At 33.1% G+C, this 24,621-nt stretch overlaps 11 protein-coding genes across 11 annotated transcripts; 7 read left to right on the plus strand and 4 right to left on the minus strand.

Moving 5' to 3' along the window:
• Positions 1–1,064: 1,064 nt before the first annotated feature.
• On the plus strand, positions 1,065–2,909 carry Kpol_479p7 (uncharacterized protein; the record flags this gene model as incomplete). Its single annotated transcript, XM_001643327.1, has 1 exon — positions 1,065–2,909. One exon carries the CDS (start codon positions 1,065–1,067, stop codon positions 2,907–2,909), a length of 1,845 nt encoding a protein of 614 aa, XP_001643377.1.
• Positions 2,910–3,116: 207 nt separating this feature from the next.
• On the minus strand, positions 3,117–4,550 carry Kpol_479p8 (uncharacterized protein; the record flags this gene model as incomplete). Its single annotated transcript, XM_001643328.1, has 1 exon — positions 3,117–4,550. The coding sequence occupies one exon, from the start codon at positions 4,548–4,550 to the stop codon at positions 3,117–3,119; it is 1,434 nt and encodes a 477-aa protein (XP_001643378.1).
• A 1,352-nt stretch (positions 4,551–5,902) lies between these two features.
• On the plus strand, positions 5,903–6,736 carry IDI1 (isopentenyl-diphosphate delta-isomerase IDI1; the record flags this gene model as incomplete). The annotated part of the gene is made up of 1 exon (XM_001643329.1): positions 5,903–6,736. One exon carries the CDS (start codon positions 5,903–5,905, stop codon positions 6,734–6,736), a length of 834 nt encoding a protein of 277 aa, XP_001643379.1.
• Positions 6,737–7,300: 564 nt separating this feature from the next.
• Positions 7,301–7,972, plus strand: HIS3 (imidazoleglycerol-phosphate dehydratase HIS3; the record flags this gene model as incomplete). Its single annotated transcript, XM_001643330.1, has 1 exon — positions 7,301–7,972. The coding sequence occupies one exon, from the start codon at positions 7,301–7,303 to the stop codon at positions 7,970–7,972; it is 672 nt and encodes a 223-aa protein (XP_001643380.1).
• Positions 7,973–8,354: 382 nt separating this feature from the next.
• Positions 8,355–9,818, minus strand: VPS30 (beclin 1; the record flags this gene model as incomplete). Its single annotated transcript, XM_001643331.1, has 1 exon — positions 8,355–9,818. One exon carries the CDS (start codon positions 9,816–9,818, stop codon positions 8,355–8,357), a length of 1,464 nt encoding a protein of 487 aa, XP_001643381.1.
• A 322-nt stretch (positions 9,819–10,140) lies between these two features.
• On the minus strand, positions 10,141–11,796 carry GEP3 (Gep3p; the record flags this gene model as incomplete). Its single annotated transcript, XM_001643332.1, has 1 exon — positions 10,141–11,796. The coding sequence occupies one exon, from the start codon at positions 11,794–11,796 to the stop codon at positions 10,141–10,143; it is 1,656 nt and encodes a 551-aa protein (XP_001643382.1).
• Positions 11,797–12,827: 1,031 nt separating this feature from the next.
• On the plus strand, positions 12,828–14,810 carry Kpol_479p13 (nucleolar complex 2 family protein; the record flags this gene model as incomplete). Its single annotated transcript, XM_001643333.1, has 1 exon — positions 12,828–14,810. The coding sequence occupies one exon, from the start codon at positions 12,828–12,830 to the stop codon at positions 14,808–14,810; it is 1,983 nt and encodes a 660-aa protein (XP_001643383.1).
• A 279-nt stretch (positions 14,811–15,089) lies between these two features.
• MEI5 (Mei5p) lies at positions 15,090–15,761 on the plus strand (the record flags this gene model as incomplete). The annotated part of the gene is made up of 1 exon (XM_001643334.1): positions 15,090–15,761. One exon carries the CDS (start codon positions 15,090–15,092, stop codon positions 15,759–15,761), a length of 672 nt encoding a protein of 223 aa, XP_001643384.1.
• Positions 15,762–16,014: 253 nt separating this feature from the next.
• RET1 (DNA-directed RNA polymerase III core subunit RET1) lies at positions 16,015–19,434 on the minus strand (the record flags this gene model as incomplete). The annotated part of the gene is made up of 1 exon (XM_001643335.1): positions 16,015–19,434. The coding sequence occupies one exon, from the start codon at positions 19,432–19,434 to the stop codon at positions 16,015–16,017; it is 3,420 nt and encodes a 1,139-aa protein (XP_001643385.1).
• Positions 19,435–20,109: 675 nt separating this feature from the next.
• On the plus strand, positions 20,110–21,624 carry TFB2 (TFIIH/NER complex subunit TFB2; the record flags this gene model as incomplete). Its single annotated transcript, XM_001643336.1, has 1 exon — positions 20,110–21,624. One exon carries the CDS (start codon positions 20,110–20,112, stop codon positions 21,622–21,624), a length of 1,515 nt encoding a protein of 504 aa, XP_001643386.1.
• Positions 21,625–22,998: 1,374 nt separating this feature from the next.
• Kpol_479p17 (uncharacterized protein) lies at positions 22,999–24,522 on the plus strand (the record flags this gene model as incomplete). The annotated part of the gene is made up of 1 exon (XM_001643337.1): positions 22,999–24,522. One exon carries the CDS (start codon positions 22,999–23,001, stop codon positions 24,520–24,522), a length of 1,524 nt encoding a protein of 507 aa, XP_001643387.1.
• Positions 24,523–24,621: the final 99 nt, after the last annotated feature.

Genomic DNA, 24,621 nt, shown 5'->3' on the forward strand with positions numbered 1-24,621 from the left:
GTATGCAATAACGAATAAAAATACAATCAAATAAAATAAATAATACCAAAAGATAAGGAATGAAGAAATTATTCAAGTATCAAACTAATCAATCTGACCATATATTATTTTTAAAAGACACCAACTAAAAATAAAAATATTCTTTTCTCCAATACAATCCTACAGAGATATATCTTTATCTTTATCTTTATCTAAGTCTATGTTTATATTTGTATTTATATTTGTATCTATCCTTTAGTGACACACTACTGAGTTACCAAATTATAATAATAGAAGTAGAATAAATCAACAAATATGATTAATTTAAGCCTAATCTAATCCATATAAACATTGTTTACAAACTTTTTATCTTCATAAAATTCAATACACGACCCTTGCATTAGTTACCTGTTCAAAGTTCAAACCACGAATAATTTGAAAAGTTGATGCAATTATTTACATGGGCCAAAATCGAAAAATAAACATAACATCATATGCCTCGTTTCTAGTGATCACCATCTGTCTTTTTATTTCGAAACCTTTTTCGAGTTTCGAATTCTACATTCTTGGCGAAGAAACTAGCGCAGAAGCATGATGGAATATAAGGTTTCGAGACAGATTCGAACTTGGTTTTAAGCATACCAAAGAGTATTATTGATTCTTGAACATCGACCTTATTCTCATTCTGGGATCACTGAATACCAACCCAGATGGAACCTATCTTGTTAGCTATTATCTACAATATCTTTGACTACCTATGGATTGCATTTGTCCCGTTGGTGAATGGGCTATGACGTTGCAGCATAGTTTTTCGAAGATCGTTTGTGTGAATAACCCTCGCCGTTTATGCTGGAAAAAGAAATCCTCGAGGGTGAGACAGAGATATATCCTCACAGCAAGAGATCATAGGGTAAAAAAAAGGTAATGAAAGAGATCAGGATATTGAAAAGTATATAAGTGAAGGTATTTATAAAAAAGCCCCGTTTTGACTTCAATTATTTTTTGGTTTAAAAGTGGTAAGACCTTGTATTTTTGTATAGGGTGACAATTCAAATTTTTACAAATCAAAGCAATAATATTTCAAGATGTCAAATTACGGCCAAACAGGATATGACAACGGTTACAGTAGACCTTCCAATCCACCACCTCAAAGGGGTGGCTATGACAGACAGGACCAGTCCCAGTATGGATATGGTCAAGGCCAACCACAGTACGAAAGACCTGGTGAAAACAGGGATGGTTATGGTAACAGACAAGAGTCTGACTACGGTAGACAAAACGATGATTACGGTAGAAGACAAGAATCTAGCTATGGTAGACAAAACGATGATTATGGAAGAACTGAAGATTCTTCTGTAGGTAGAAAGAAAGATGGGTATGGTAGGAGAGACGAATCTAGTTACGGTAGACAAGAATCTGGTTATGGCAGAAAAAACGACAGTGACTACAGTAGAACAGAAGATTCTAGCTATGGCAGACATGAATCTGGATATGGAAGACAAGAATCTACCTACGGTAAACAAGATAATGACTACAGCATTAAGTCTGAATACGGTAGACAAGATAATGACTATAACAAAAAATCTGACTACGGTAGAAAACAGGAATCTAGCTATGGCAGACAAGACAATGGTTATGGTGACCAGTCTAGTTATGGAAGAAAAGATGATAGTTACAATAAGCAACAATCCAACTATGGTAGAGATGATGATAGCTACAGTAATAAATCTAAATATAACAGAAAAGAAAACGAATATGATAATAATCAAGGTTCATACGGTAGCAACGTCAACAATGGAAGACAAAGCGATGATTATGGTAGAAAGTCAGATAATTACAACAATAGTAACTCTAATTCAACAGGCCAAGGTGGTTATGAGAGACCATCTCAACCTCCTCAACAAAAGTACCAAAGACCTACCCAGCCACCTCCATCAAATTCTAACAATGGCTATGGTCAACAACAGCAAACCCAACAACAGCCACCTTCTCAAAATCAACAATATGGGGGCTCTCGTCCACCTAGAAGAAAGGCTTTGTTAATTGGTATCAATTACATTGGTTCAAAACACCAATTGCGTGGTTGTATTAACGATGTAGCTAACATCTATGCCTTTTTAACCCAACGTTACGGTTATAATCCAGATGATATTGTGAGATTAACTGACGACCAAAAAAATATGGCGTGTATTCCTACCAGAGCAAATATGATAAGAGGCATGCAATGGTTAGTCAAGGATGCAAGACCCGGTGATTCTTTGTTCTTCCACTATTCAGGACACGGTGGTCAAACTGAAGATCTTGATGGTGATGAAGAAAACGGTTTTGATGAAACCATTATGCCAGTCGATTTTGAGACCCAAGGTGTAATTATTGATGATGTCATGAACGAAATTATGGTCCAACCTTTGCAACAAGGTGTCAAAATGATTGCATTGTTTGATTCATGTTACTCTGGTTCTGTTTTAGATCTTCCATACACATACTCAACTAAAGGTTTGATCAAGGAGCCAAATTCTTGGAAAGAAGCAGGTAGCGGTGGCTTACAAGCCGCTATGGCATACGCTTCTGGTGACCGTCAAACTATGATGCAATCCTTAGGAACTTTAGCATCTTCCTTTTCCAGTGGTCTAAAGGGACCAGATCGTGAGAAACGTGAAATGAACAAACAAGTTAAATCATCACCTGCTGACATCATTATGTTCTCTGGTTCAAAGGATAATCAAACATCTGCAGATGCCATTGAAAATGGATTTGCTACTGGTGCCATGTCCTATGCCTTTATTAAAGTTTTGAGTGCCCAACCTCAACAATCATATTTGACAATGTTGCAAAGCATGAGACAAGAAATGTATGAAAAATACAGTCAAAAGCCACAACTATCTTCTTCACATCCAATTGATGTCAGTCAACAATTTGTTATTCAGTGATTGTGTATTATCTCCATATACTGGGAGTATATGGATAATCTTTGAATATTTATTGTTATCATTATTATCTTTGTCATAGTCTCCATATATAATTAGTATTTTATTTTATTTTAACTTTATCTAAATACATACTAAGTGAAAGAAAATTGAATACTTTTCTTTTTTTTATGTGTATAAATAAGTTGGAATAGTTAAATATTGCCAAAATTAATTACTCTTATTTGTAGTTTGTCCCTTTCCTGAATTGTTGATCCTCTTTTGGTTATTTTTATTCGATAACTTTTCAACAGCATCAGCGGTAACTTGTTCCATTTGTTTTGAGTAATCAGATTCCATTTTCTCAATTTGATTTTGAACTTTATTAATATTCTTCTCAGTGACTTCAATTTGTCTTTTCTCAAAATCTTTTAATTTTTCCCTTAATTCTTCGATGGTTCTCTTTGTTTGATCTTTATTTACTGGTATTGAGATATCCAAAGTTGCCAAAGAAGTGATTAAAGTAGGTTCCAAAGAAAATTTCTCTTTGTTTGCAGATTCGGTATTTAAGGATTCTTGAGAAGACGAAGAAGAAGGTTGATTTTGCTTTGATAATTTTTTTGATTTTGAAGGTGCTGTATTATAATGTTCCAATTCATATTTATTTTCCATTGGTTCCAAGTCTTCATCTACAGTTTTTTGGCCTAGCTTGTTTAGATCTGTGTTAGATTCTGAATTGTTAAAGATTATATTCTTTGGTAAATGATAATCTTCATCTAATGCTAGTAAACAAGTTTGGATATTTTTAATCTCTGATTGGAAAGCGGGAGTTTTAGCCTCTAGTAATTTTTTATTTAGATCATCTAATTTTGATAATTTTTCCTTTTCCAATTCTTTTAATTTCGAGTTTTTTTCATTTTCTATAGTTAATTCGATATTTTTTTTATTAAACTTCTTTAAATCTTTATCAAAGTTTGAGTTTAATTTATTAATTTGTTTCAATAACTCGGATTTTTCTTGGTGTAATTGATGAGTCTTGGAGAAGATTTCGAAATTTTTTCTTTCTTTCAATTCAAATAATTTTGATTTATCTTCGATCATTACTGAACTTTTTTTATCCAGTTGAACTTTCAATTCTCTTAATTTATTTGCATGCAGTTGTTCTTTTAAAGAGGCTAGTTCAGCTCTATCTGATTCGATTGAATCCTGAATTGATTTGATTGGAATTAACTTTTTCTTATGATTTTGTAAGGATTGCAATTCCAAAGATAATTTTCTTTTTTCGACTAGTGTTAGATCCTTATCTGTCAACTGTCTTTTCGTTTCAACGATCTTTGAGTCTACAGAGTCTACAGATAAATCTTCGTTATTTTTAACTAGCATGGACTTGATCTCAGCATTTTTACGTTTAATTTCAATCTCTTTATTTTTAATTTTGCCATGGATATCATCTCTATGAGATTCTGAATGAAGAACTTCTCTGTGTATTTTTTGAAACTCCTTTTCATTCGATTTGACTAACTTTTCACTCTGTTTAATTTCTTTTGAATTTGTTTTCATCAACTTGTCCAAAGTTTTCAATTCAGAATCGATAGAATCGATTTTTTTCTTCAAGGGTAAGATTTCAGCATCTCTTTTCTTCTCATCAGGACGAACAAGTGACATTGGTGTAAACTTTTTATATGAATTATGAGACTCTTCTGTCAACCTCAGTAAACTCAATACAGCCAATAACCCCCTGAAATACAGTAGTCTTATTATGTAAATCCAGTATTGAGATGTATATATATATATATATATCTTTTAAAGATCAGTTTTGTATGAGTTGTCCCTTTTCGAATTTTTCAGAAGTTGGCAATTTTTTTTCAAATTCTCGAATTTCGCTTCAATTACCCGATTAGGCAAAACATCGAATTTTTTCATTTCGAACAGCAAAAAATCGAACAAGAGAGAGACAGGAAAAAGAAAAGAAGAGAAGCTGAGAATTATACCCATTGCAAGAGTAACAAAGAGAGTTGTGCATATCCCAAGTCCCATGGACTATGGATGTGTAACTGTTCTTATACTAGTATTTCAGAAATATGGAAAAGGACAAATACCATACCATACCAAACTCAGTGGGATAAAACCAACCCAAACTACAACATAATACCATTCATTTACTTGTAGTATTACATCATAACTTGCATCCAGATCCCAGTTTGACATATACTTCTATGGATATACCTACATTACGTTACATTACAATGCAATTCAATCATATACAAACACATAGATAAACCATACATCACTAGCAACGACGTAAATTAATCCATTTTATCGGTTTGCCACAACGATGATGAGCCCAAAGATTTCAACTTCAGATTTGGAAAGGAAACAAAGGAAATTGTCTGAGGTTTGGATAGCAAAATAGTAACAAGTGACAACAAAGTAGATGAATCAAGTCTTTAAAGGTATCTTGAGACTTTTAATTTGTATAAAGTCTTTGGGTCTTTTTCTTGTTCCTTTGAGAGATATTTAACGGGATTATTTAAATATCTGTATATTTGTATGTGTATTATACATCCATTTTTTATATCGTTGTTTAAGGTTTTGATTTAAGATTTGGGCTTTATATTTATTTTTGTTTTTGCTTTTGCTCTTCTTTCTTGGACTATCTGCTGTGCAATTCTTGGTTTTCTAATCATTTGATAATTAGAAAGAGAAAGTGAAAGAGAGGAAAGAGGTATAAAAAAAAATTTTGGAAAAATTCAAAAAATTTATAAAAATTTTTTTTCTTTTTGTATTGTTGCTACTGCTGTTGCTTAATTGTTCGTAATATAGTTTTTTTTAACAATTAAACACAGCTGCATTGAAACAATCTTATATATACATATATTTATTTACATTTATATATATATATATATACAAACGTCGTTAGCTCAACTAAGCATTATTGTTAACATTTTTCAATATTGTGTTCGAAATTCAAGATTGAGATTTAAACACAAGAGGCCTATAACAATTGCAGAATTATAATGTCCGAATACGCAAAATTAGTCGAAGGTTTATCTGCAGATGATATCTTGGAAGAGTTCCAAGAGGTCATCCCTTTGCAAAGAAGACCAAACACTCATTCCAGTAGTGAATCCAATGGAAGCAACCAAGATGATTTGTTTTCTGGTCACGATGAAGAACAGATTAGATTGATGAACGAAAATTGTATCGTTTTGGATTGGAATGATAATGCCATCGGTGCAGGAACTAAAAAATTATGTCATATAATGGAAAATATCAATAAAGGTCTGTTGCATAGAGCATTTTCCGTCTTCTTATTCAATCAAGAAGGTAAATTGCTATTGCAACAAAGAGCTACTGAAAAAATCACTTTCCCAGATTTATGGACAAACACCTGTTGTTCTCATCCTCTATGTGTTGATGATGAAATAGGTTTAAAAGGTACTCTAGATGATAAGATTAATGGTGTTATCACAGCAGCAACAAGAAAATTAGAACATGAATTGGGTATCCCACAGAATGAAACTACTCAATTCGGTAAATTCCATTTCTTAAATAGAATTCATTATATGGCTCCTTCAAATGATCCTTGGGGTGAACATGAAATCGATTATATCTTATTCTATAAGATCAGTGACCAAAATTCTCTAACTGTTGCTCCAAGTCCAAATGAAGTAAGAGATATTAAATGGGTTACCGCCGCAGAATTAAAGGCAATGTTTAACGATACATCTTTGAAATTCACCCCTTGGTTCAAACTGATCTGTGAAAGTTACTTATTCCAATGGTGGGATAAATTAAACGATTTATCAGAAGTTGAAAATGATAAAAAAATTCACAGAATGTTGAAATAATCAGAATTTTGTTTTTTCTCCCTAATTCCTAATAGAAATTCTTCAAACTATTTCCTACAATTTACAAACATAGATATCTCATATTTTCCAATGCACTACATCAAACCTCTATAAATTATTATAAAGAACTACCACACGCATACAAAAGTATAAACAAATCTAACAATTTTATATTTAATCTATCGGATTCTACCTATCGAAGTACGTGGAATCAGATAAATTCGTGCAACACATCTAAATAATTATTTAATTTACAAAATATATCATTAAAAAATTATACATACAGCTTAATACATCTATCAATTACCATCTCATCTTAGAGGTCTCTTGCTACTGTTCCAGCTGATCGATCCATTCCCATTATATTAAGATTGAGTATAAAATTATGTCACGTGGTTTTCTTGATAATCAAGGAAATATTATTTTAAGATGACTCAATTTTATTCATTCTTAAGTATATATAAGAACCAATAGCTGATTTGGGAAAGTAGCAAGACCCTTTTCAATTGTTGGATATATAGATACTGATTCAAAGTTGTACCAACCTAATATAGAAATATTCTAATGTCTGAACGTAAGGCTTTCGTGAAACGTATCACCAATGAAACTAAGATCCAAGTTGCCATATCGTTAAATGGTGGTTACATTGAAATGCCAGAATCAATACTGAAAAATAAGGCTAGTATTAGCAATGACAATGTTGCTACGCAATCCACAAATTCTCAAGTTATTGATATTCAAACAGGTGTGGGATTTTTAGACCATATGATCCATGCTCTAGCTAAACATTCTGGTTGGTCCTTGATAGTCGAATGTATAGGTGACTTACATATTGATGACCATCATACAACAGAAGATTGTGGTATTGCACTAGGTGAAGCTTTTAAAGAAGCATTAGGTGCAGTTCGTGGTGTCAAACGATTTGGTACTGGGTTTGCTCCCTTGGATGAAGCATTATCCCGTGCTGTTGTAGATTTATCAAACAGACCGTATGCTGTAATTGATTTGGGTTTAAAAAGAGAGAAAATTGGTGATCTTTCTTGTGAAATGATCCCTCATTTCTTGGAAAGTTTTGCTGAATCTTCTAGAATTACTCTGCATGTAGATTGTTTAAGAGGTTTTAATGACCATCACAGATCAGAAAGTGCTTTTAAAGCATTGGCTATAGCTCTAAGAGAAGCAATCTCTTCAAATGGTACAAATGATGTTCCTTCCACTAAGGGTGTTTTAATGTAAACTTAATTTATTTACTTCTTATTAAAACAAATCATTCATTTTTAACTACCTACAATTTATTTAAAGTGGCATATTTAAAAAGAATATAATAGACATTTTAATTAATTTCATAATCAGTAAGATGATAGACAAATTTGTTCGTTAGAAAATGTTGCCAATTTAACAGGGTCAATATGATATGATAAATTTTTTGATCTTGAATTATTTTTTTAACGTTTGGTTGTCAGAATTAAAATCGTAATAAAAGTAAAACATCAAGAACAATATAGTAAAAACCCCCAAAAAATTGAACTGAAATCTTCTTTTTAACTTCTATATAATCGTTGAAACATTAAATATCAATACTGTATATAATTAATTCACTCTAAATGAGAATTCTTACTTACACTGTTGACCTCGACAATCGGCTAGAAGAGTATGCTAATAACCATTTAATATTGGTGAGCACTAACTTCATTGCCGTAGTCCATTCCAGGTTTGGTTTACTCCCAAATAACTTTACAGATATATTGTTAATCTTATCCTTAATCATTTCATATGGCAATTCTATTTCTTGACTTGAAGATATCTCTTGATTTCCCGACGTAGCAGTGGTCAGTTGGCTTTCGGTAATATTAGAATTGGTCAAATTAACACACAATTGGTGTATAATAGTTAATAAACATTCCAAAGATTTATCAAAATTAGTTTCACGACGGAAAAGTCTCCCAACTTTAAAATTTTCATCATTATAAGCTTCAAGTGCTATCCAATCTTGAGTGTCATTATCAAATTTAGCTATTTTCGAAAAGGAACCCATAGGCTGTAAACGATATCCATCTAATTTAAAATTGAGCCTGGTAGAAATAGTAGCTAAAAGAAGTATCACTTGTCCTAATGCAGCGTTAATTTCATCCCAAGGAACTGGTACATCATCGAATCCACCAAGCCGTAGACCATTTATAGTACCAAATGGTCCTTCATGGGATATTTTAAAAGTTTCATTATATATATTAATCTTCCTTAACGTATCTAATCTGTTTAATGCACTCTCATATTGATTATTTAATGACTGAACTTCTTTAGCAAATTGCATTCCTTCTAGATCTTTAATATTATTATTCTCTAGGATAATATCTTCTTTTAGTTTCTTCTCTTCTAAACGATGCTCCAGGCTACTAATCTCTTTATCTAACCTTTCGTCCTCTTCTTCCAGTTTAATTAATTTCTTAAGCAGCGAATCTCTTTCCTCATCTATAAGTTTTTGTTCCTCATCAATTGATTTATTATTGTTGGAATCAAAAACCTTCTTCTGTTCTTGTAGCTGATTTAGAAATTGATTATAGGTATCTCTTTCTTTAATCGTTTCATCATACTGTGATTTAAGTCTTTGGATAAGCCAGTCGCAACAGTCTTGACATACCGGATAATCAATACTACTTTTGGCAGATAAAATATTAAATAAATTTGACAGAACACTTACATGCGTAGATAAAGTTTTACTTGTAGAGTACTCTTGTTTCACTGTAGTCCCAGAGTATTGCTCATCTCCAGATGTTTCCATATTAGAAACATAAGGGTCTAGTGCGCTCTGAAAAGATTGAGTACCATTAGCAGTACTATCTTTCAATAAAACAAAAGAATCTCCTAAATTTGCATTCTGGAACTTCAAATCACTATATTTATTCACTTTGGATAACCTCTGAAGTCTATCATTAGGTATCTTTATACTTGATTTCGGCAGACAACTTGTTGAATTTACTATTAAATTTCTTTGAGCTAAACTTAAATCTAATAATGAAGTATCAATATTTAAGGGCAATTGACAATTTTGACATTTGAAAATCGGTTCATCTTGTTCATTCATACTCGTAGAATACCTTTATCCCTTCTTAGCAACCGCCTTCTGTAATTATATTCATTTACCTTAATCCTTTGATTAATTTGAAGTTGATACTTTAAATATCTTCTTATTTCTTCTCGCTCAGCTGAGTGATGAGATGAGGCCATCAGCAATTAAAAAGGAAATTTGAATATAATAGACTGACAGCAATGTCAAAGATGTCTTAAATAATAAATATTTACAAGAATTAGATTAAAATGCTTAAATTCTAAATAATTTTAAAAAAATCTGTGTTTAAGTTCCGAGTTTTTAGAAGGAATAACTATTAATTTTGCAAATAATACGTTCACCATTTGTAATGCCAGTATAAGTTCGGTGGAGTATCATGTTTATTGCTAACAACTTCTAGTGGGTCTTCTTTTACTAGTCTTCTAACAGATATTTCATTTTCAGTACGGTCTAAATACATTTCTCTTATTTTAGCAAATGTATCTTCTTCATTAGGGTCCATTATATATGTCGAACTTACTAATGGTCTTCCTTTGGGACAACTTGAAATTTTATTCTTTGATTCCGTATATTGGACATAACCTTCTTCAATTAGTTTCTCTAGAGGTTCTCTAATGCACACTGAGATTCCCTTAGGTACCCAAATCTCGTATAGACCATTGAATGAATATCTACCGGTGGATCTTAATAAGATGTAACCTATATCTTTGAACACAATTTCGATACTGCCTTGAAATGGAGGGATTACATGTCTTTGATATTTAGTAATGTCACAATATTCATCATTTATACCACAGTATTTTTCCAATGGATGAGGAGTATCGTTGCCATATACTGATTTGAAAGTTTCTAAAGCTCTTGTTACATTCTTGAAAATATATGGTTCACCAGGAATGAATTTAATAATCTGATTTATTGAATACGGTGGAGGCTGTAAAAAAAATAGACCACCAATGGTATAACATCTACCATTTTCAGTACCTTTTATGGTTATATATGGTTTTTTCTTTACTTTTTTAGTGTCGAATAAATTGGTTTTTCTGACCCATTCTAACCAGTTAGACTTAACTATTCTTTCAAGTGGTAGCTCATCTACATTTTCACTATAACCTGGTAGATCATAGATACGCTTCTTATCAACTTGGTATCCTTGGCACTCCCTTGTAAGATTTGGTATATGAGAAACACCTGCTAGCTGAGCTTTTCTTAAATGTTTATGTTGGGCGTCGTTAACCATATCGTCACTGATATTACTGTTAAAATCCAGCTTGGTACCATTATATCTTTGAATCAATGAGTTCATCAAAGTAGATTTACCAACGTTTGGATTTCCAAGAAAGTATGAATTGTTCCTCAGGTTCGATAATAAGCCAGATAAGTTCCATTTTTTCAAACTCGAGACAGCTAGTACTTTGTTAACTTGCAAGCCTAGATGGTATTTAAAGTAATCCTTAAAGAAAATCGGTAATCTTGTGGAAGTAGCACTGCTTGTTTTGAGAACCTGATCTGCCTTAGTAAAGACTAATACTGATTCTTTTTCATTTTCTAGGATATTTTTATTTACATGAAATGGGAATTCTGGTAATGATGCAATGCTTACAATCGGCTTATCATTGGGAACAGATCGTATAACTTCCTTTAATGAACAGTTCTTGAAATCCATTACATCGTACTTATTTTGATGCACCGCATCTGAACAACGTTTACAAATCAGTGAATGGGGTATACGATTTTTTTCGTCTTCCAATGTAGTTCCATCTTCAATTTCCTTAATTTTTTGTATATCCTGACTAAAAAGCATATATTTCACATCCTCCAAAGTCTCAACCTTTCCAACTTCTAGAGGCTTAGGTTTCGTGTAGTACCCAATCAAAGCTGGATTCTTAGATTGCAATTTAATGCCACATGAACTACAAGCTTGTAACCAAGCTATTGAACCTGAAAATTGCCTTCTAGATTGCTGAAAGACGATAGATCTTCGAACAACAAACATCAAGAGACTTCTTGTAAGCAGATTCCCACAAATATTAACCTATTGATCTAGTTACCGTGTTACTTATCAACTTTGAAGGGATTTCATCTCATCTCATCTCATCTCATCTCATCTCATTTAATTTCTTTATATCGAATAATTTTTCATTTTTAATCTCAGATTTCGCTGTTAGTTAGCTAAAATATGTCATAAATTAACAGCTTTTCGTAGAGGGAACAGAGGGTACAATAGAAGAGTTAACGTAAATGATTATATTGAAATAACCGCTGCCTTAACTATCTTCAATACCAATTTCTTGTTTGAAGCTGTCCCAAGAAATAAACTGTAAGATCGGTTTTTCTCTTATATATCAATTTCAGCTAAACCAACACGGCTAAGAACAAATTTGCATACTATATCAACCCTGACACTTCCTAATAATACCAATGATTTTTGAATATTAAAAAATTGTGGAGCTATTATATATCTACAAGTATTCGTGCCTTGTGTTTCCAAACTTATCTAAACTGAATTGATATCCTTATTTTATCTGACACTTTCTTGAAATATGTAACAAGCTGTAACCGAAGTGGATTCCATTGTTTGAATAAGACCCTCAAACTGCATTTAATGAAATCTATAGATGAACAATATCATGTCAGATAACTTTCTGACCTTTGGTTCTGAATAGTTTGATTTATTACGTCATCCATTGCTACTGTCATTCTAAAATATTGGTAATGAGATCTGGTGGCGCTACCACCTGAAAGTTTACCCGACTTTCATGTGAAAATTTGAATCAAAAAGTGAAAAATTATCAAGACGAGACGAGATGAGATGGGATGAGATGAGATGAGATGTATATTAAGAAGCATCTACTGAATGAAGCTAACCTGTTGTAGACAGTTGCAATGGGGTTTATCAATTACTTAAATAGCAAAACATTAATATTTGATTGATTCTAAGTTTTTGTATAAAATTTTCAGGTTTCAATTTAGTAGCATTAGTGTCGAATAAAGTCCAAAAGGTAAGAAATTGATAGAGATAATACCATGGCTAGCAGAGTATCTAAGGCTACAAAGAAATTTCAGTCTAAGCATTTGAGAAATGCTATCGACAAGAGACGTAAGGACAAAGAATATAACAAAAGAATTCAAAGTCGTCGTGGTAACAAGACTTTAGAACAGAAAAGAGAACTTGCTGGTACTAAAGATGAACAACGTATGAGAAAATCTGTTAAAGAAGAAGTATTCAGAGATTTATCTGTTGAGAAGTTCTTTTCAGATGGGTTCAGTGTTCCAAAAGCATCAAAGAAAATGAGAGAAATTTCAAAGAATCAACGTAATGATTCTGATTCTGATGAAAGCGCCGAAGATTTAAATTCTGAAGATGAAACCGAAATGAAAAGATATTTGGAAGATAATCATGAAGAATTAGTCGGCAATGAAGATAAAGAAGAAGAAGAACAACAACAAGAGGAAAGAAATCACTCCAATTTAACTGAAATTACCGAAATGATGATTAAAAAATGGGACTCAGAATTAGTTAATAAGCCAAACTTAAAATCAATCAAAAATATTACAAGGGCATTCCAATTGGCTGCTATAGATGAAGATAACATTGATATTAAGGGAAATTCTTATTATATCACTTCAGAGGAAGTTTTAGAAAGTGTAATCGCTGTTGGTTTAAATAAGCTGCCAAAGGCCATTGTCCAAATTGTTGCATACAAGGAAAAAAAAGGTGTTAGATCCTTAGCTAATGGTTCCACAGTTACTGAATTGATCGAAGTGATGAAATACCATTTGCCCTCTCTTTTGAATTTACTATCAACATTAACAGATGTAGACACCATATTCGAAGTTTTATCATCAATCAAAGAGTTACTACCGTATATTATCGCTGATAAAAAGAATACCAAAAAACTTATTAACTCATTAGTTACAGTATGGGCTGATATTGAAGATGATCTAGCAAGGGTATGCATTGTCAACTTTTTATGCGAGTTTTGTACAGAATACAAAAAAGATCTTTTGGAGAAAACCTTAAAATTAATATACACTGCTTTTGTCAAAGGCTGTCGTAAAACCAACAAGGATACTATTGGAGTAATCATAAGTCAGATTGACTCAATAACAGAACTGTTCAAAATTGATGAAGCTACCACATACACTATTGGATTTGAATCAATTAGACAGTTAGCCTTACATTTGAAAAGTGCAATAAGTTCAACTTCCAGCAATAATACCTCAGAAGATCCAACTGATGTATATAAAACGGTTTACAACTGGCAATTTATCCATTCATTAGACTTCTGGTCAAAAGTATTGATTGCAACATATGATTTGGATTTAAAGAATAAAGATTCTCCAGCAAAGCAGCTTGCCCAACCTATAATATCAACTACAATTAGTTTCATGAGATTAATTCCAACAGAACAATTTTTACCATTGAGATTCTATTTATTAAGGACTTTGATAAACATTATACAACAGACAGGATTATCGATCCCGGTATTCCCATACATCAGTGAAATATTATTTTCCAATACTTTTGCCAAACCAGGTAGAAAAAATGAAGAGTTGGAAGAGTTTGATTTCTTCTTAAATTTTAAATGTTCACCAGAATATATTGGCACCAAGGTGTATCAAACAGGAGCCTGGTCTGAACTTATTGCAGTTATCGCTGAATTTTTAATTGCTTATTGTAAGAGCATTTCATTCCCAGAATTAGTTACCCCAGTAATTCTATCTATTCGTCGCTTTAATGATATCGTAACGAATGGCCAATTCAATAGTCCATTATACCACCTAAGTGATAAATTGACTCAACATTGCCAATATATTGAAAGAATGAGATCCAACGTAATCTATTCCCCAAGCAATACATCTCAAGCAACTAAATTCCTTGCCGATGTCACTTGGGAAGAGACCCCATTGGGTCCTTATTTGAAATCTCACCGCAAGCAAATCCAGTTGGAAGAATATGAAGACGAAGATGAACTAAGTGATATCGAAATATCCGATTCTGAGTAATTGTTGTGATGAAATGAATTGTCATCTTAAGAAAATCGTATACTTTAAAATAACATCCATAATAGTAATATATAAATTATATATCTGCATACCATATTAAACCTTTAAGAAAGAAACATCTTAATTTCCGGTAATTTAATAGTTAAATAAGGAAGAAACATCAATAAATAGAAGAATAACAAACTAGGTTAGAATAAGTCTCTTCTCCGAACTCTATAACATTATTTTGTTTTTAGTTGTTTGAATTTATCACAAACACATATATAATAGAAGGCCATTATGGATGATACCACACTTATTAATAGTTCACCAAATGGGAAAGCTGATCCAAAGGTTAAAGTAAATGATCCAGATAAAAGACCATTATTAACTGACTTGGGTAAGAGTTCTATAAATAAAGGGTTTAACAAAGTTAATGCAAATGATTCTTCTAAAGAGTTGAGAATCTTGAACAATGAACTATCCAAGGAGCTTGCTGAGGTCTCTAAAAAAATCGATCAATTGAAACAATCTATAAAGATTCTCAACCGTTATGAAGAACAGGACAAGAACTTGAAGCTCATTGAAAAATGGAGAGGTGTCTCTAAAGCTGGGATGTCTTATATATTCAACTCATTGAGATTCAGGATAGATAAGATGGGCGGCTATGAAGAGTTTAGAAGGAAAGAAATCGAAGCTGAAAAACGTAAGATCGAGTATCAGTTTGATGATGGTTTACAGAACGAGATTGACAATATCTTAGATTCTGAAGAATTCAAAGCTCTTCCAATAGATGATCAAATTGAATATAAAGAGAAGATGGATGAAAAAATTCAACAAGCTGAGGAATACAAGTTAAAACAATTCGAGAAATTTGATAAAGAACTAGCTAATGCTTCAAATAAGGAATTGACAATGGAAGAGTTGGCTGACCGTTTAAAAGTTGAATACAAGTTAATATTTTCTTCGTGACTGTCTCCAAAATATTCAAAATATAGGATTATTTTATTTGCTTGAATGTTTTATCTATATATGTAAACAGAACTATATATAATTGTTATTACAATAAATAATAACAGTTCCTTAAAGTATCTACTTTTTTTTATCTATGAAATGAAGTGATAAACTTTCTAGATGAAATGCTTTTTAAAAGGGGAAGTTAATAATAAAATAACTGATTAATGCAAGTTTTAGATTTGAAGAAGAATTAGCCTCTGATGCTCTATCATTGTTGGAAAATGTCTTCTAATCTCAATCTTGGAGCGATGTTCATTGATAATAATTCTTGGAACAACAGTTTTGCAGCGTATGGAATAGTCATTTTATTATTATGTTCTGCACTCTTACAAGTAGAACACCAGCCACTGTAGCCCATCAAACCACACTTATCACAGACATCCACTTCGAAAGCATCTGAACTGATCATCAATCTTTCTAATAATAATTGGGAAGCACCATATGCGATAACACAATCTCTTTCCATTTCACCTAATCTTAAACCACCATCTCTTGATCTACCTTCTGTTGGTTGACGAGTTAAAACAGCTCTTGGACCTCTGGCTCTTGCATGCATCTTATCCAAAACCATATGCTTCAACTTTTGATAGTAGATAGGACCAAAGAAAATATAAGCTTGTAAACATTCACCTGTTATACCTGAATACAACATATCCTTACCAGAATAGTTGAAACCTTTATCAACCAAAATTCTAGACATATCTTCCAGTTTGGAACCACCAAAACAAGTACCATATTCAAGACTACCGTTCAGAACACCTGCTTTACCAGAAACTAACTCAATCATTTTACCGACAGTCATACGAGATGGGAAACCATGAGGATTCATAATAATATCTGGTGAAATACCATCATCATTAAAAGGCATATCTTCATGATTCACAATAATACCACAAACACCCTTCTGACCATGTCTCGATGAGAATTTGTCACCTAATTCAGGTCTTCTGTTTTGTCTCAATAAAACTTTGATTAAAGCTTGATCATTATCAGACACAGACATCATAACTTGATCAATACGAGATGGTTCTGGTGCTCTGTAAATAACAGGAGTTTCCTTATATTGAGCTTGAGTATTTGCTAGCACACCTTCACCACTATTTGTTGGGACAGATTTGTTAATATAGATTTGACCACTGGTAACTTGAACACCAACTTCACCTAAACCATCTGGGCCTAATGGTTCGTGTTGCCAGATCGGTTTACCATTTTCATCAACACGCATACCACCAATGATATCTTGTGTATGATTTGGATATTTCTTTAAGACAGTTGTGGTTTTTCTACGTGTTTCACAACGACCAAAACCTCTATCAATGGATGATTTATTCAAAACCAAAGCATCTTCAATATCATAACCAGAGTAAGACATAACTGCAACAGTAGCATTTTGACCAGCTGGTAATTTATCATAATCAATCAGTTCAATAGTCTTTGTTTTGACCATTGGTTGTTGAGGATAGATCATTAAGTATAATAGTGTATCGATTCTCTTAAATTGATTATATGCGATTGCACCAATGGCTTGCTTACCCATCGCACATTGATATGTGTTACGTGGAGATTGGTTATGGTGAGGATATGGAATCAAACCTGCAACTGCACCTAAAACAGTGAAAGGTTCAATTTCCATATGTGTAACATTTTCATTAATGTCCTTTTCATATAAAGCAATGAAAGAATCATTTTCTTCATTGACATCTAGATATTCTACCAATCCGAGTTTCAAAAAATCATCAAAAACCAATTTACCTTCTAATAATTCTTTCAAGTGTTCAGCATTAACGTGTGATTTTCCAGCTGTCACTATGATTAACGGTCTACAAATTCTACCACCATCAGTGGCAATATGAACAGCTCTTTGGTGAGAATTAGTGTAAATCGAAATAAATTCAGAGACTTTACCTGTTCTTCTCAAGTGTCTAAATTGGGAAACAAATCTAGCTGGGAATCTAATTGTACCAATTAAAGTACCATTCAAGTGAACGGTATAATTTAAATGCAGAGTGGCACTATCTACTAAACAGATGTTTTCAACACCCAATACAAAACATAGATTTTTAATTGGTTCTTCTTCATCATCAGTAGTAATATGCGTCATTAATGCTAAGTTTTTAACTAGACCACATGCTTCACCTTCTGGAGTATCGGCGGTACATAACATACCGAATTGAGATGGTTGCAAAGCTCTTGGACCAGAAACTTTTCTAGATTTTTCGAATTGAGATGAAATTCTTGTCATCATACCCAGAGCAGAAATATATGATAATCTTGACAAGACATGTGTGACACCGGCTCTTTCCATCTTAAATCTCTTCAAAGACCAATTACCTGTAGAGATGGCTCTGTTTAGACCACTTGTGATATTATTAGAATGAACGTTAATCGACAACAATGCGTCATACTCCATGGCTCTATTTGGTTTTTTCAAAACTTTATCAATACTTGCCTTAAAATCACTATTAAATTTCTTGAACAAATCTTCGAATAATAAAGAGATCAATTGACCGGCCAATTCCAAACGTTTATTACCGACATAATCTCTATCGTCGACCATTTTTGGGTTGTGCATAGCCATAACCACTCTACGAGCCATCATGGCGACATATAGGGCTTTTTCTCTAAAATCCAAAGCTTCTACAGTCAAATGAGCAATGACTGTAGTTGCAATAGCTTCAATACCTTCTTGTAGAATAGATAATTTTTGTCTTCTAATAGTCTTCACCTTACCACCAATGTATTCCAAAGCTTGTCTTTGAGTATAAATATTATATTTTGCAGCCTCTTCCAAATTGACTGCAAATATATCTTGGTAACTACTATCGTTACCACATACCAATTGCATGATTTCCAAATCCGAGATAATACCACAAGCCTTCAAGACAATAGCGATTGGTACTTCTTCGGCGATGGAATTATGCTTTAAATATATTTTACCATTTTTAGTAACGACATAAGTTTTCGATTTTCTTTCGTGTGTAGAAGAGGTGACTGAAGCTTGTACGATTTCTTTTTTCTCGTCTGCCTCTACAATAATACGATTCTTTGATAATTGTTCTTGAACCAATATAACTTTTTCAGTACCATTTACAATGAAGTAACCACCAGGATCCAACGGACATTCATTTAATTTAGCCATCATAGAATCGTCTGCACCATTCAAGATACATTTATTTGATCTCAACATAATTGGCATTCTACCTATCTCTACATCTTTATGCATAATAATGTTTCTACCCCTTGTATATTCGATGTCAACGTAAATTGGAGCGGAATAAGTCATATCTCTCAATCTACATTCATGAGGAGGAGTCAAATAATCCTTTGAACTAGAAGAAGATCTCTGACCAATCCGGATATCGACGTACTTCAAGTAAAATTCGGGATCAACATCACTTAATATCAACTGATTAGCCTTTATAATCTTTTTCAAATCCACGTCAACGAAATAATTAAAAGAATCTAAATGTTGTTTCACCAAACCTTTGACCTTCAGAAATGCAGGTAACAAATTCCATTTATCTTCTGCAGTGCTAACAGCGTCAGTAAGTTTCTTACCCTTATAGACAGGTTTCAAAAGAGCTTCGAAATCCTCATCCTTGACATTATCCTCGCGTTTAACAACCATTGTTGAAATCTAATCCAAATTCAAATCTAATCCAACTCTAGATCAAATGAAATCAGCTCTAAATCAAATCAAAGAATAAAAAGTTTCGGACCCTCAAAAAATCGTAATATCTCTCACCTAGGTCCCACTTTTATTATTAACCACAGACCTAAAACACCAACACAGCAACTTAATCCGATCAAAACGAGTCTCAGAAATCAACCAGATAAACTACAATCACTTCAAAAGTTTTAAAACAAATCAAACCTTTACAATATATTACTTTCTTATTAATATGATAATATTATTAACCTCATCGCTAAAATAATTTTTCACTTTTTCCAACACTTCGAACTTTTCGAAAATGGAAAAATGAAAAATTATTTCAGATCGAAAATGGAAAATAAGCTGTCGTTAATTGTGACTGCTAATTTGTATAGAATCATTAATAGATAGAATTCCCATTCCCATCCATCTATTAATGTTTTAAGGCCTTTCCTATAATTAAGCTATATTAGGATGAGATACTTTACATGATTATAGAGGTTCATTTGTTTATGTTGTAGGATAGTTCAGGGTTCAATAGTTTTGTTGAGTTGATTCAAAGGGTGCTTGGCGTGGGTTTTTTATTGTTTGTTTTGGTCTTGATTTAACTGCAGCACGGGGAATAATAAAAACAAAACTTACTTGGAAGAGATGAGTGCTGATTTGGCTAAACAATCTGTTAATCAGTATTTGGAGGAATTGCCTCAACCTGTGCAATGTAAGTTGTACGAGTCGCCAGCTACTTGTTTGGCTATATATCGTTTGCTACCTCAATTGGCGAAATTTTTCATTATGTCTATGGTTTTCAATGATAATGAGATTTCGTTACGTGATCTAGATCGATGGGTTAAAGCAAGTGCAAAAGTACAGTTTCAAGAATCGATTAAATGTATGAAATCTTTGAATTTGTTGATTCCAGGCAAAGAACCAGGTTCAATCATGGTTAATTTGAATCCAACTTTTAGAAAAAGTTTGAGGAATGCATTGAGTGGTGGTGAGATTAACAATTCATTTGGTATTGTCGTGGATTCAGATAATGATCTTGTCACTAGGGCAATGTTGGATAGCTATTCTGCTGATAAATGGGAAACAATCTTGCATTTCATGGTGGGAACACCGTTGGTGAGCATTCCTTCGGATAATGTTTTGAACTTGTTGAAACATAGTAAATTGATGGAAGAGGTTGAAAGTACAGGTGAGTTTAAAATCACAAATGAAGGCTTCCAATTTTTATTGCAAGAGGTGAATTTACAGATTTGGACTTTGCTATTGCAGTATTTGAAAATGGCAGAAACTTTCCGTATGAATCCCGTAGATGTGTTACACTTTATATTCATGTTAGGTGCTTTGGAATTTGGTAAAGCTTATAGCACAGAAGAGTTGAGTGCCACTCAAAAGACAATGATGAAAGATATGAGGGATTATGGGTTGATCTTTCAAAAGAATTCAAATACAAACGTTTTTTACCCAACTAGATTGGCGACTATGTTGACTTCTGATTCGAGAACAGTGAGAAACGCATCAAGTGCAATGGACAGTGTCTTGACACAAAGTAAAGATGAACCAAGCGGTGCAACAAGTGGTTCTGCAGACGTGGATGAACAAGTTGGTACTCAGGGACAAAACATTCAAGATGGTGCATTGGTAGTGGAGACCAACTTTAAATTGTATTCTTACTCTAACTCTCCATTGCAAATTGCGATCTTATCCCTTTTTGTACATCTGAAGACTAGATTTTCTAATATGGTTACAGGTCAAATCACTAGGGAATCCATTAGAAATGCACTTTCGAACGGTATTACAGCGGAACAAATTATTGCGTATCTAGAGACACATGCACATCCACAAATGAGAAGGTTGGCGGAAGAAAGGTTAAAGAAGAAACTAGAACTGGATCAAAACTCTAAAGAAACTTTACAAATACTTCCTCCAACTGTGGTTGATCAGATCAAACTATGGCAACTGGAATTAGACAGAATTATAAGTTACGAAGGGTCGCTATATTCTGATTTTGATAACAAACAGGAATACGACATGTTATACTCATATGCTCAGGACATTGGTGTGTTGATATGGAAAGATGATAGAAAGAGAAAGTTTTTCGTATCTAAAGAAAGTAATTCGCAAGTATTAGATTATGCTAAACGGAAACTTAAAAAGAAATAGATATAGATAGATAGATAGATAGATAGACAGATAGGCAGATAGATATATCTGATGAAACCTAATGAATGCATTTTGACAAGAGACGGCATTACATATATAGTAAATATTAGGCATATATACCCACATATACACATAGTACCGAAAGTATACGTTGTATAGGTCAGATAAAACACCTGTCCATAGAGAAAGATAGACTTATGTAACTTCAATTGCATCATCCTGACGGCATTTGAATTTCAATTTCGAACTAGAGGAAAAGGAGAGTAAGAATAAGAAGACATGGATATCATTAATTACCTTCGGTTGACAGGTAACCGTGATTCGTATTGCATCTAAGCAACGGTAAAGCATGCCAACAGCTGGGGAAAGGGGTATGGACGAGTGTCTTGGTTGAAGGGAAAGGGAGGTACGACGACGACCCCTCAAAAACCACCAACCTGACCACCGTTGTTTTATATATCCCATCATACTCGAAACATTCGAAGGTATTGCATTGCATTGCATTGTATTGTCTTCTTGTCGATGGTTTGGTTGTATGAATTTTATTGGATGAACAAAATGAGATGATATATTGGTAGCGTCGCACTGACATAAACACAATATATACAGCCATTTGTCTCTTTCCCCCCCATCTTTACCCCGGTTTTCACGTTTGGGATCGTATCCATGTTGCTAGCGCCGTTATCAAGAAACTTGTGGTTTTTTGCCCGGAATAGGCAAAAGTCCGAATGTGGAAACTAAATCAACGGGTTTCCGTTTTGGGACAAACAAACAAAAAATAAATAATCTAATATTCAAAAAAGAAACGTGAATATTTTTCTCTCTCTGGGTTCAAGATTTTTGGCAAATATAAAAAGAAGAAACCTTATAAGAAGGGGGGGAAAACTATCCATTGATCTATTGGATATAAACTGCAAGTATAGGTATAAGATACAAGAAACGATCAAAACAGCGCTAGGAATATATTATAATTGGAAGATTGAAGTATATTTTATAAGTTGAAAGTGGATATTTGTATCTCATATGGTACTTTTAACAATTTTCAGAGGTGAAATTATTGTTTAAAATTTATATTTTAAGGCCAGTTTATACATTGTGGTTAGCATTTGTTTCCTTATCAATTAGCATTTATATATATTTACCAGTTGTATTTTTGGTTTCATTGATTTAATTTGTGGAGAGCAAGAGAAAGAGAGAGACTGCGTGTGTGTGTAATAATTTTTGATAATTTATTTAGAATTGTGGTCGAGGGAAGATACATGAGGAAGTAGTTTACAAGGACGAATTTGATTTTTAAAAGAAGATAAAACAGAACGTAAAAAAACACAGCAGAGAAGTGGATAGATATTCATATACATATATCTACTGGGAACTATGAATGATAAAGAGGATGTTGAAGAGTTAAATACGTCGCCAACGCGGGGGAATCTCTCTGCAGAGGTAGACGAAGATGTTATTCCAACTGCCATTGTCATTAAAAATATACCATTTTCTGTTAAAAGAGAACAGCTTTTGGATTTTATGACAGAACTAGATTTGCCTTTGCCTTATGCTTTTAATTATCATTTTGATAATGGCGTATTCAGAGGTTTGGCATTCGCTAATTTTTCTACTTCTATAGAGGCACAACAGATTATTGATTCTTTAAATGGAAGAGATATTGGTGGGAGGAAATTGCGTGTTGAATTGAAAAAAATGTTACCATTAGCTGAAAGAGAACGCATCGAAAGGGAAAAAAGAGAGAAAAGAGGTCAATTAGAAGAGCAACATAGAAACTCTTCAAATGCTTCTTTAAATAAACATAATAATGGTAACAATAATTCAAGAAATCATCACCATCAACAACAACAACAACAACAGCAACAACAACAGCAACAACAACAGCAACAACAGCAACAACAGCAGCAACAATTCGTGAGTACTATTAATTACAACGATCAACAACATAGTCCAATGTTGAATTTTACGCCAGTGAATAGCAATAGCAGGTACTATGCTCCATTTCCACAGTCTTCAAATGCTATCTTATCTACAGGTTCATCACTGCCTACCAATATAGATTTTAATGATCCTGATACCTTAGAAATATATTCACAATTGCTACTATTCAGAGATAGCCAACGCAATTACAACAAACTGGTATACCCTCTAGGACTATCTCAGACTTTGAAAAACATTGTTACTGCCGTTTGTTGTTTATTGGGTTTGATAGAGACTGTTGATCAAAGTAATATAATTATACAAAGAACTGCAAACATGGAGAATTCAGTCCCAAAACCACAGGTGTTCGGTTCTCCTGCATTAGAACAACAACAGACTTTTGCCATTTCTACGCATAACCAATTACTTTCAGGTGCCAATAATAATTCTAATGATAATTCTAATGATAATAATGCCCATAACTATGTAAATAACATAGGTTTGGGCTTTAGTAATGATAATACGATTTCTCCAAATAGATCAAGTTTCCATCAACAATCAATGAACTCTCCAAGATTAGTAAATGGTTACCCATCCAATGTTTCATTATCTAATATGTCTCCAATGAACAACAACTATTCGATTTTGAGAAACCAGGGTATATCCCCTACCACTCAGCATGTTCAATTAAATAATACCACAAGTCAAACAAACATCCCATCAATATATCCCAATTCTGCTGTTAATAATTTACTCACTTCAAGCCTATCCTCTTCAAATATCCCTGTGGAATTGGAAGTGTTGGGTGGAGTCAGTGATGAAGCGGTTATGTTCCCTACAACTAGAACAAGATCAATCGCTGCTTTCAGCAGTCAATTGGAAGAAGGTTTGAACAGATCTTTAAGTGGATTGGATTTGAGATCCCATTATTCTTCTTTTGAGAATAATGGTAATGGTAACAGTTCGGTTTGGAAATAATGTTATATGATAAAGTTTTGCTCTTTTTCAAAAAATTTCTATTTTATGAAATGTAATTTTTTTTTCTATCAGTAATGAAAAGTAACTGTATGAACAATA

Source organism: Vanderwaltozyma polyspora, genomic scaffold (genome assembly GCF_000150035.1).
Source record: "Vanderwaltozyma polyspora DSM 70294 KpolScaffold479 genomic scaffold, whole genome shotgun sequence".
Classification (NCBI taxonomy): Eukaryota; Fungi; Ascomycota; class Saccharomycetes; order Saccharomycetales; family Saccharomycetaceae; genus Vanderwaltozyma; species Vanderwaltozyma polyspora.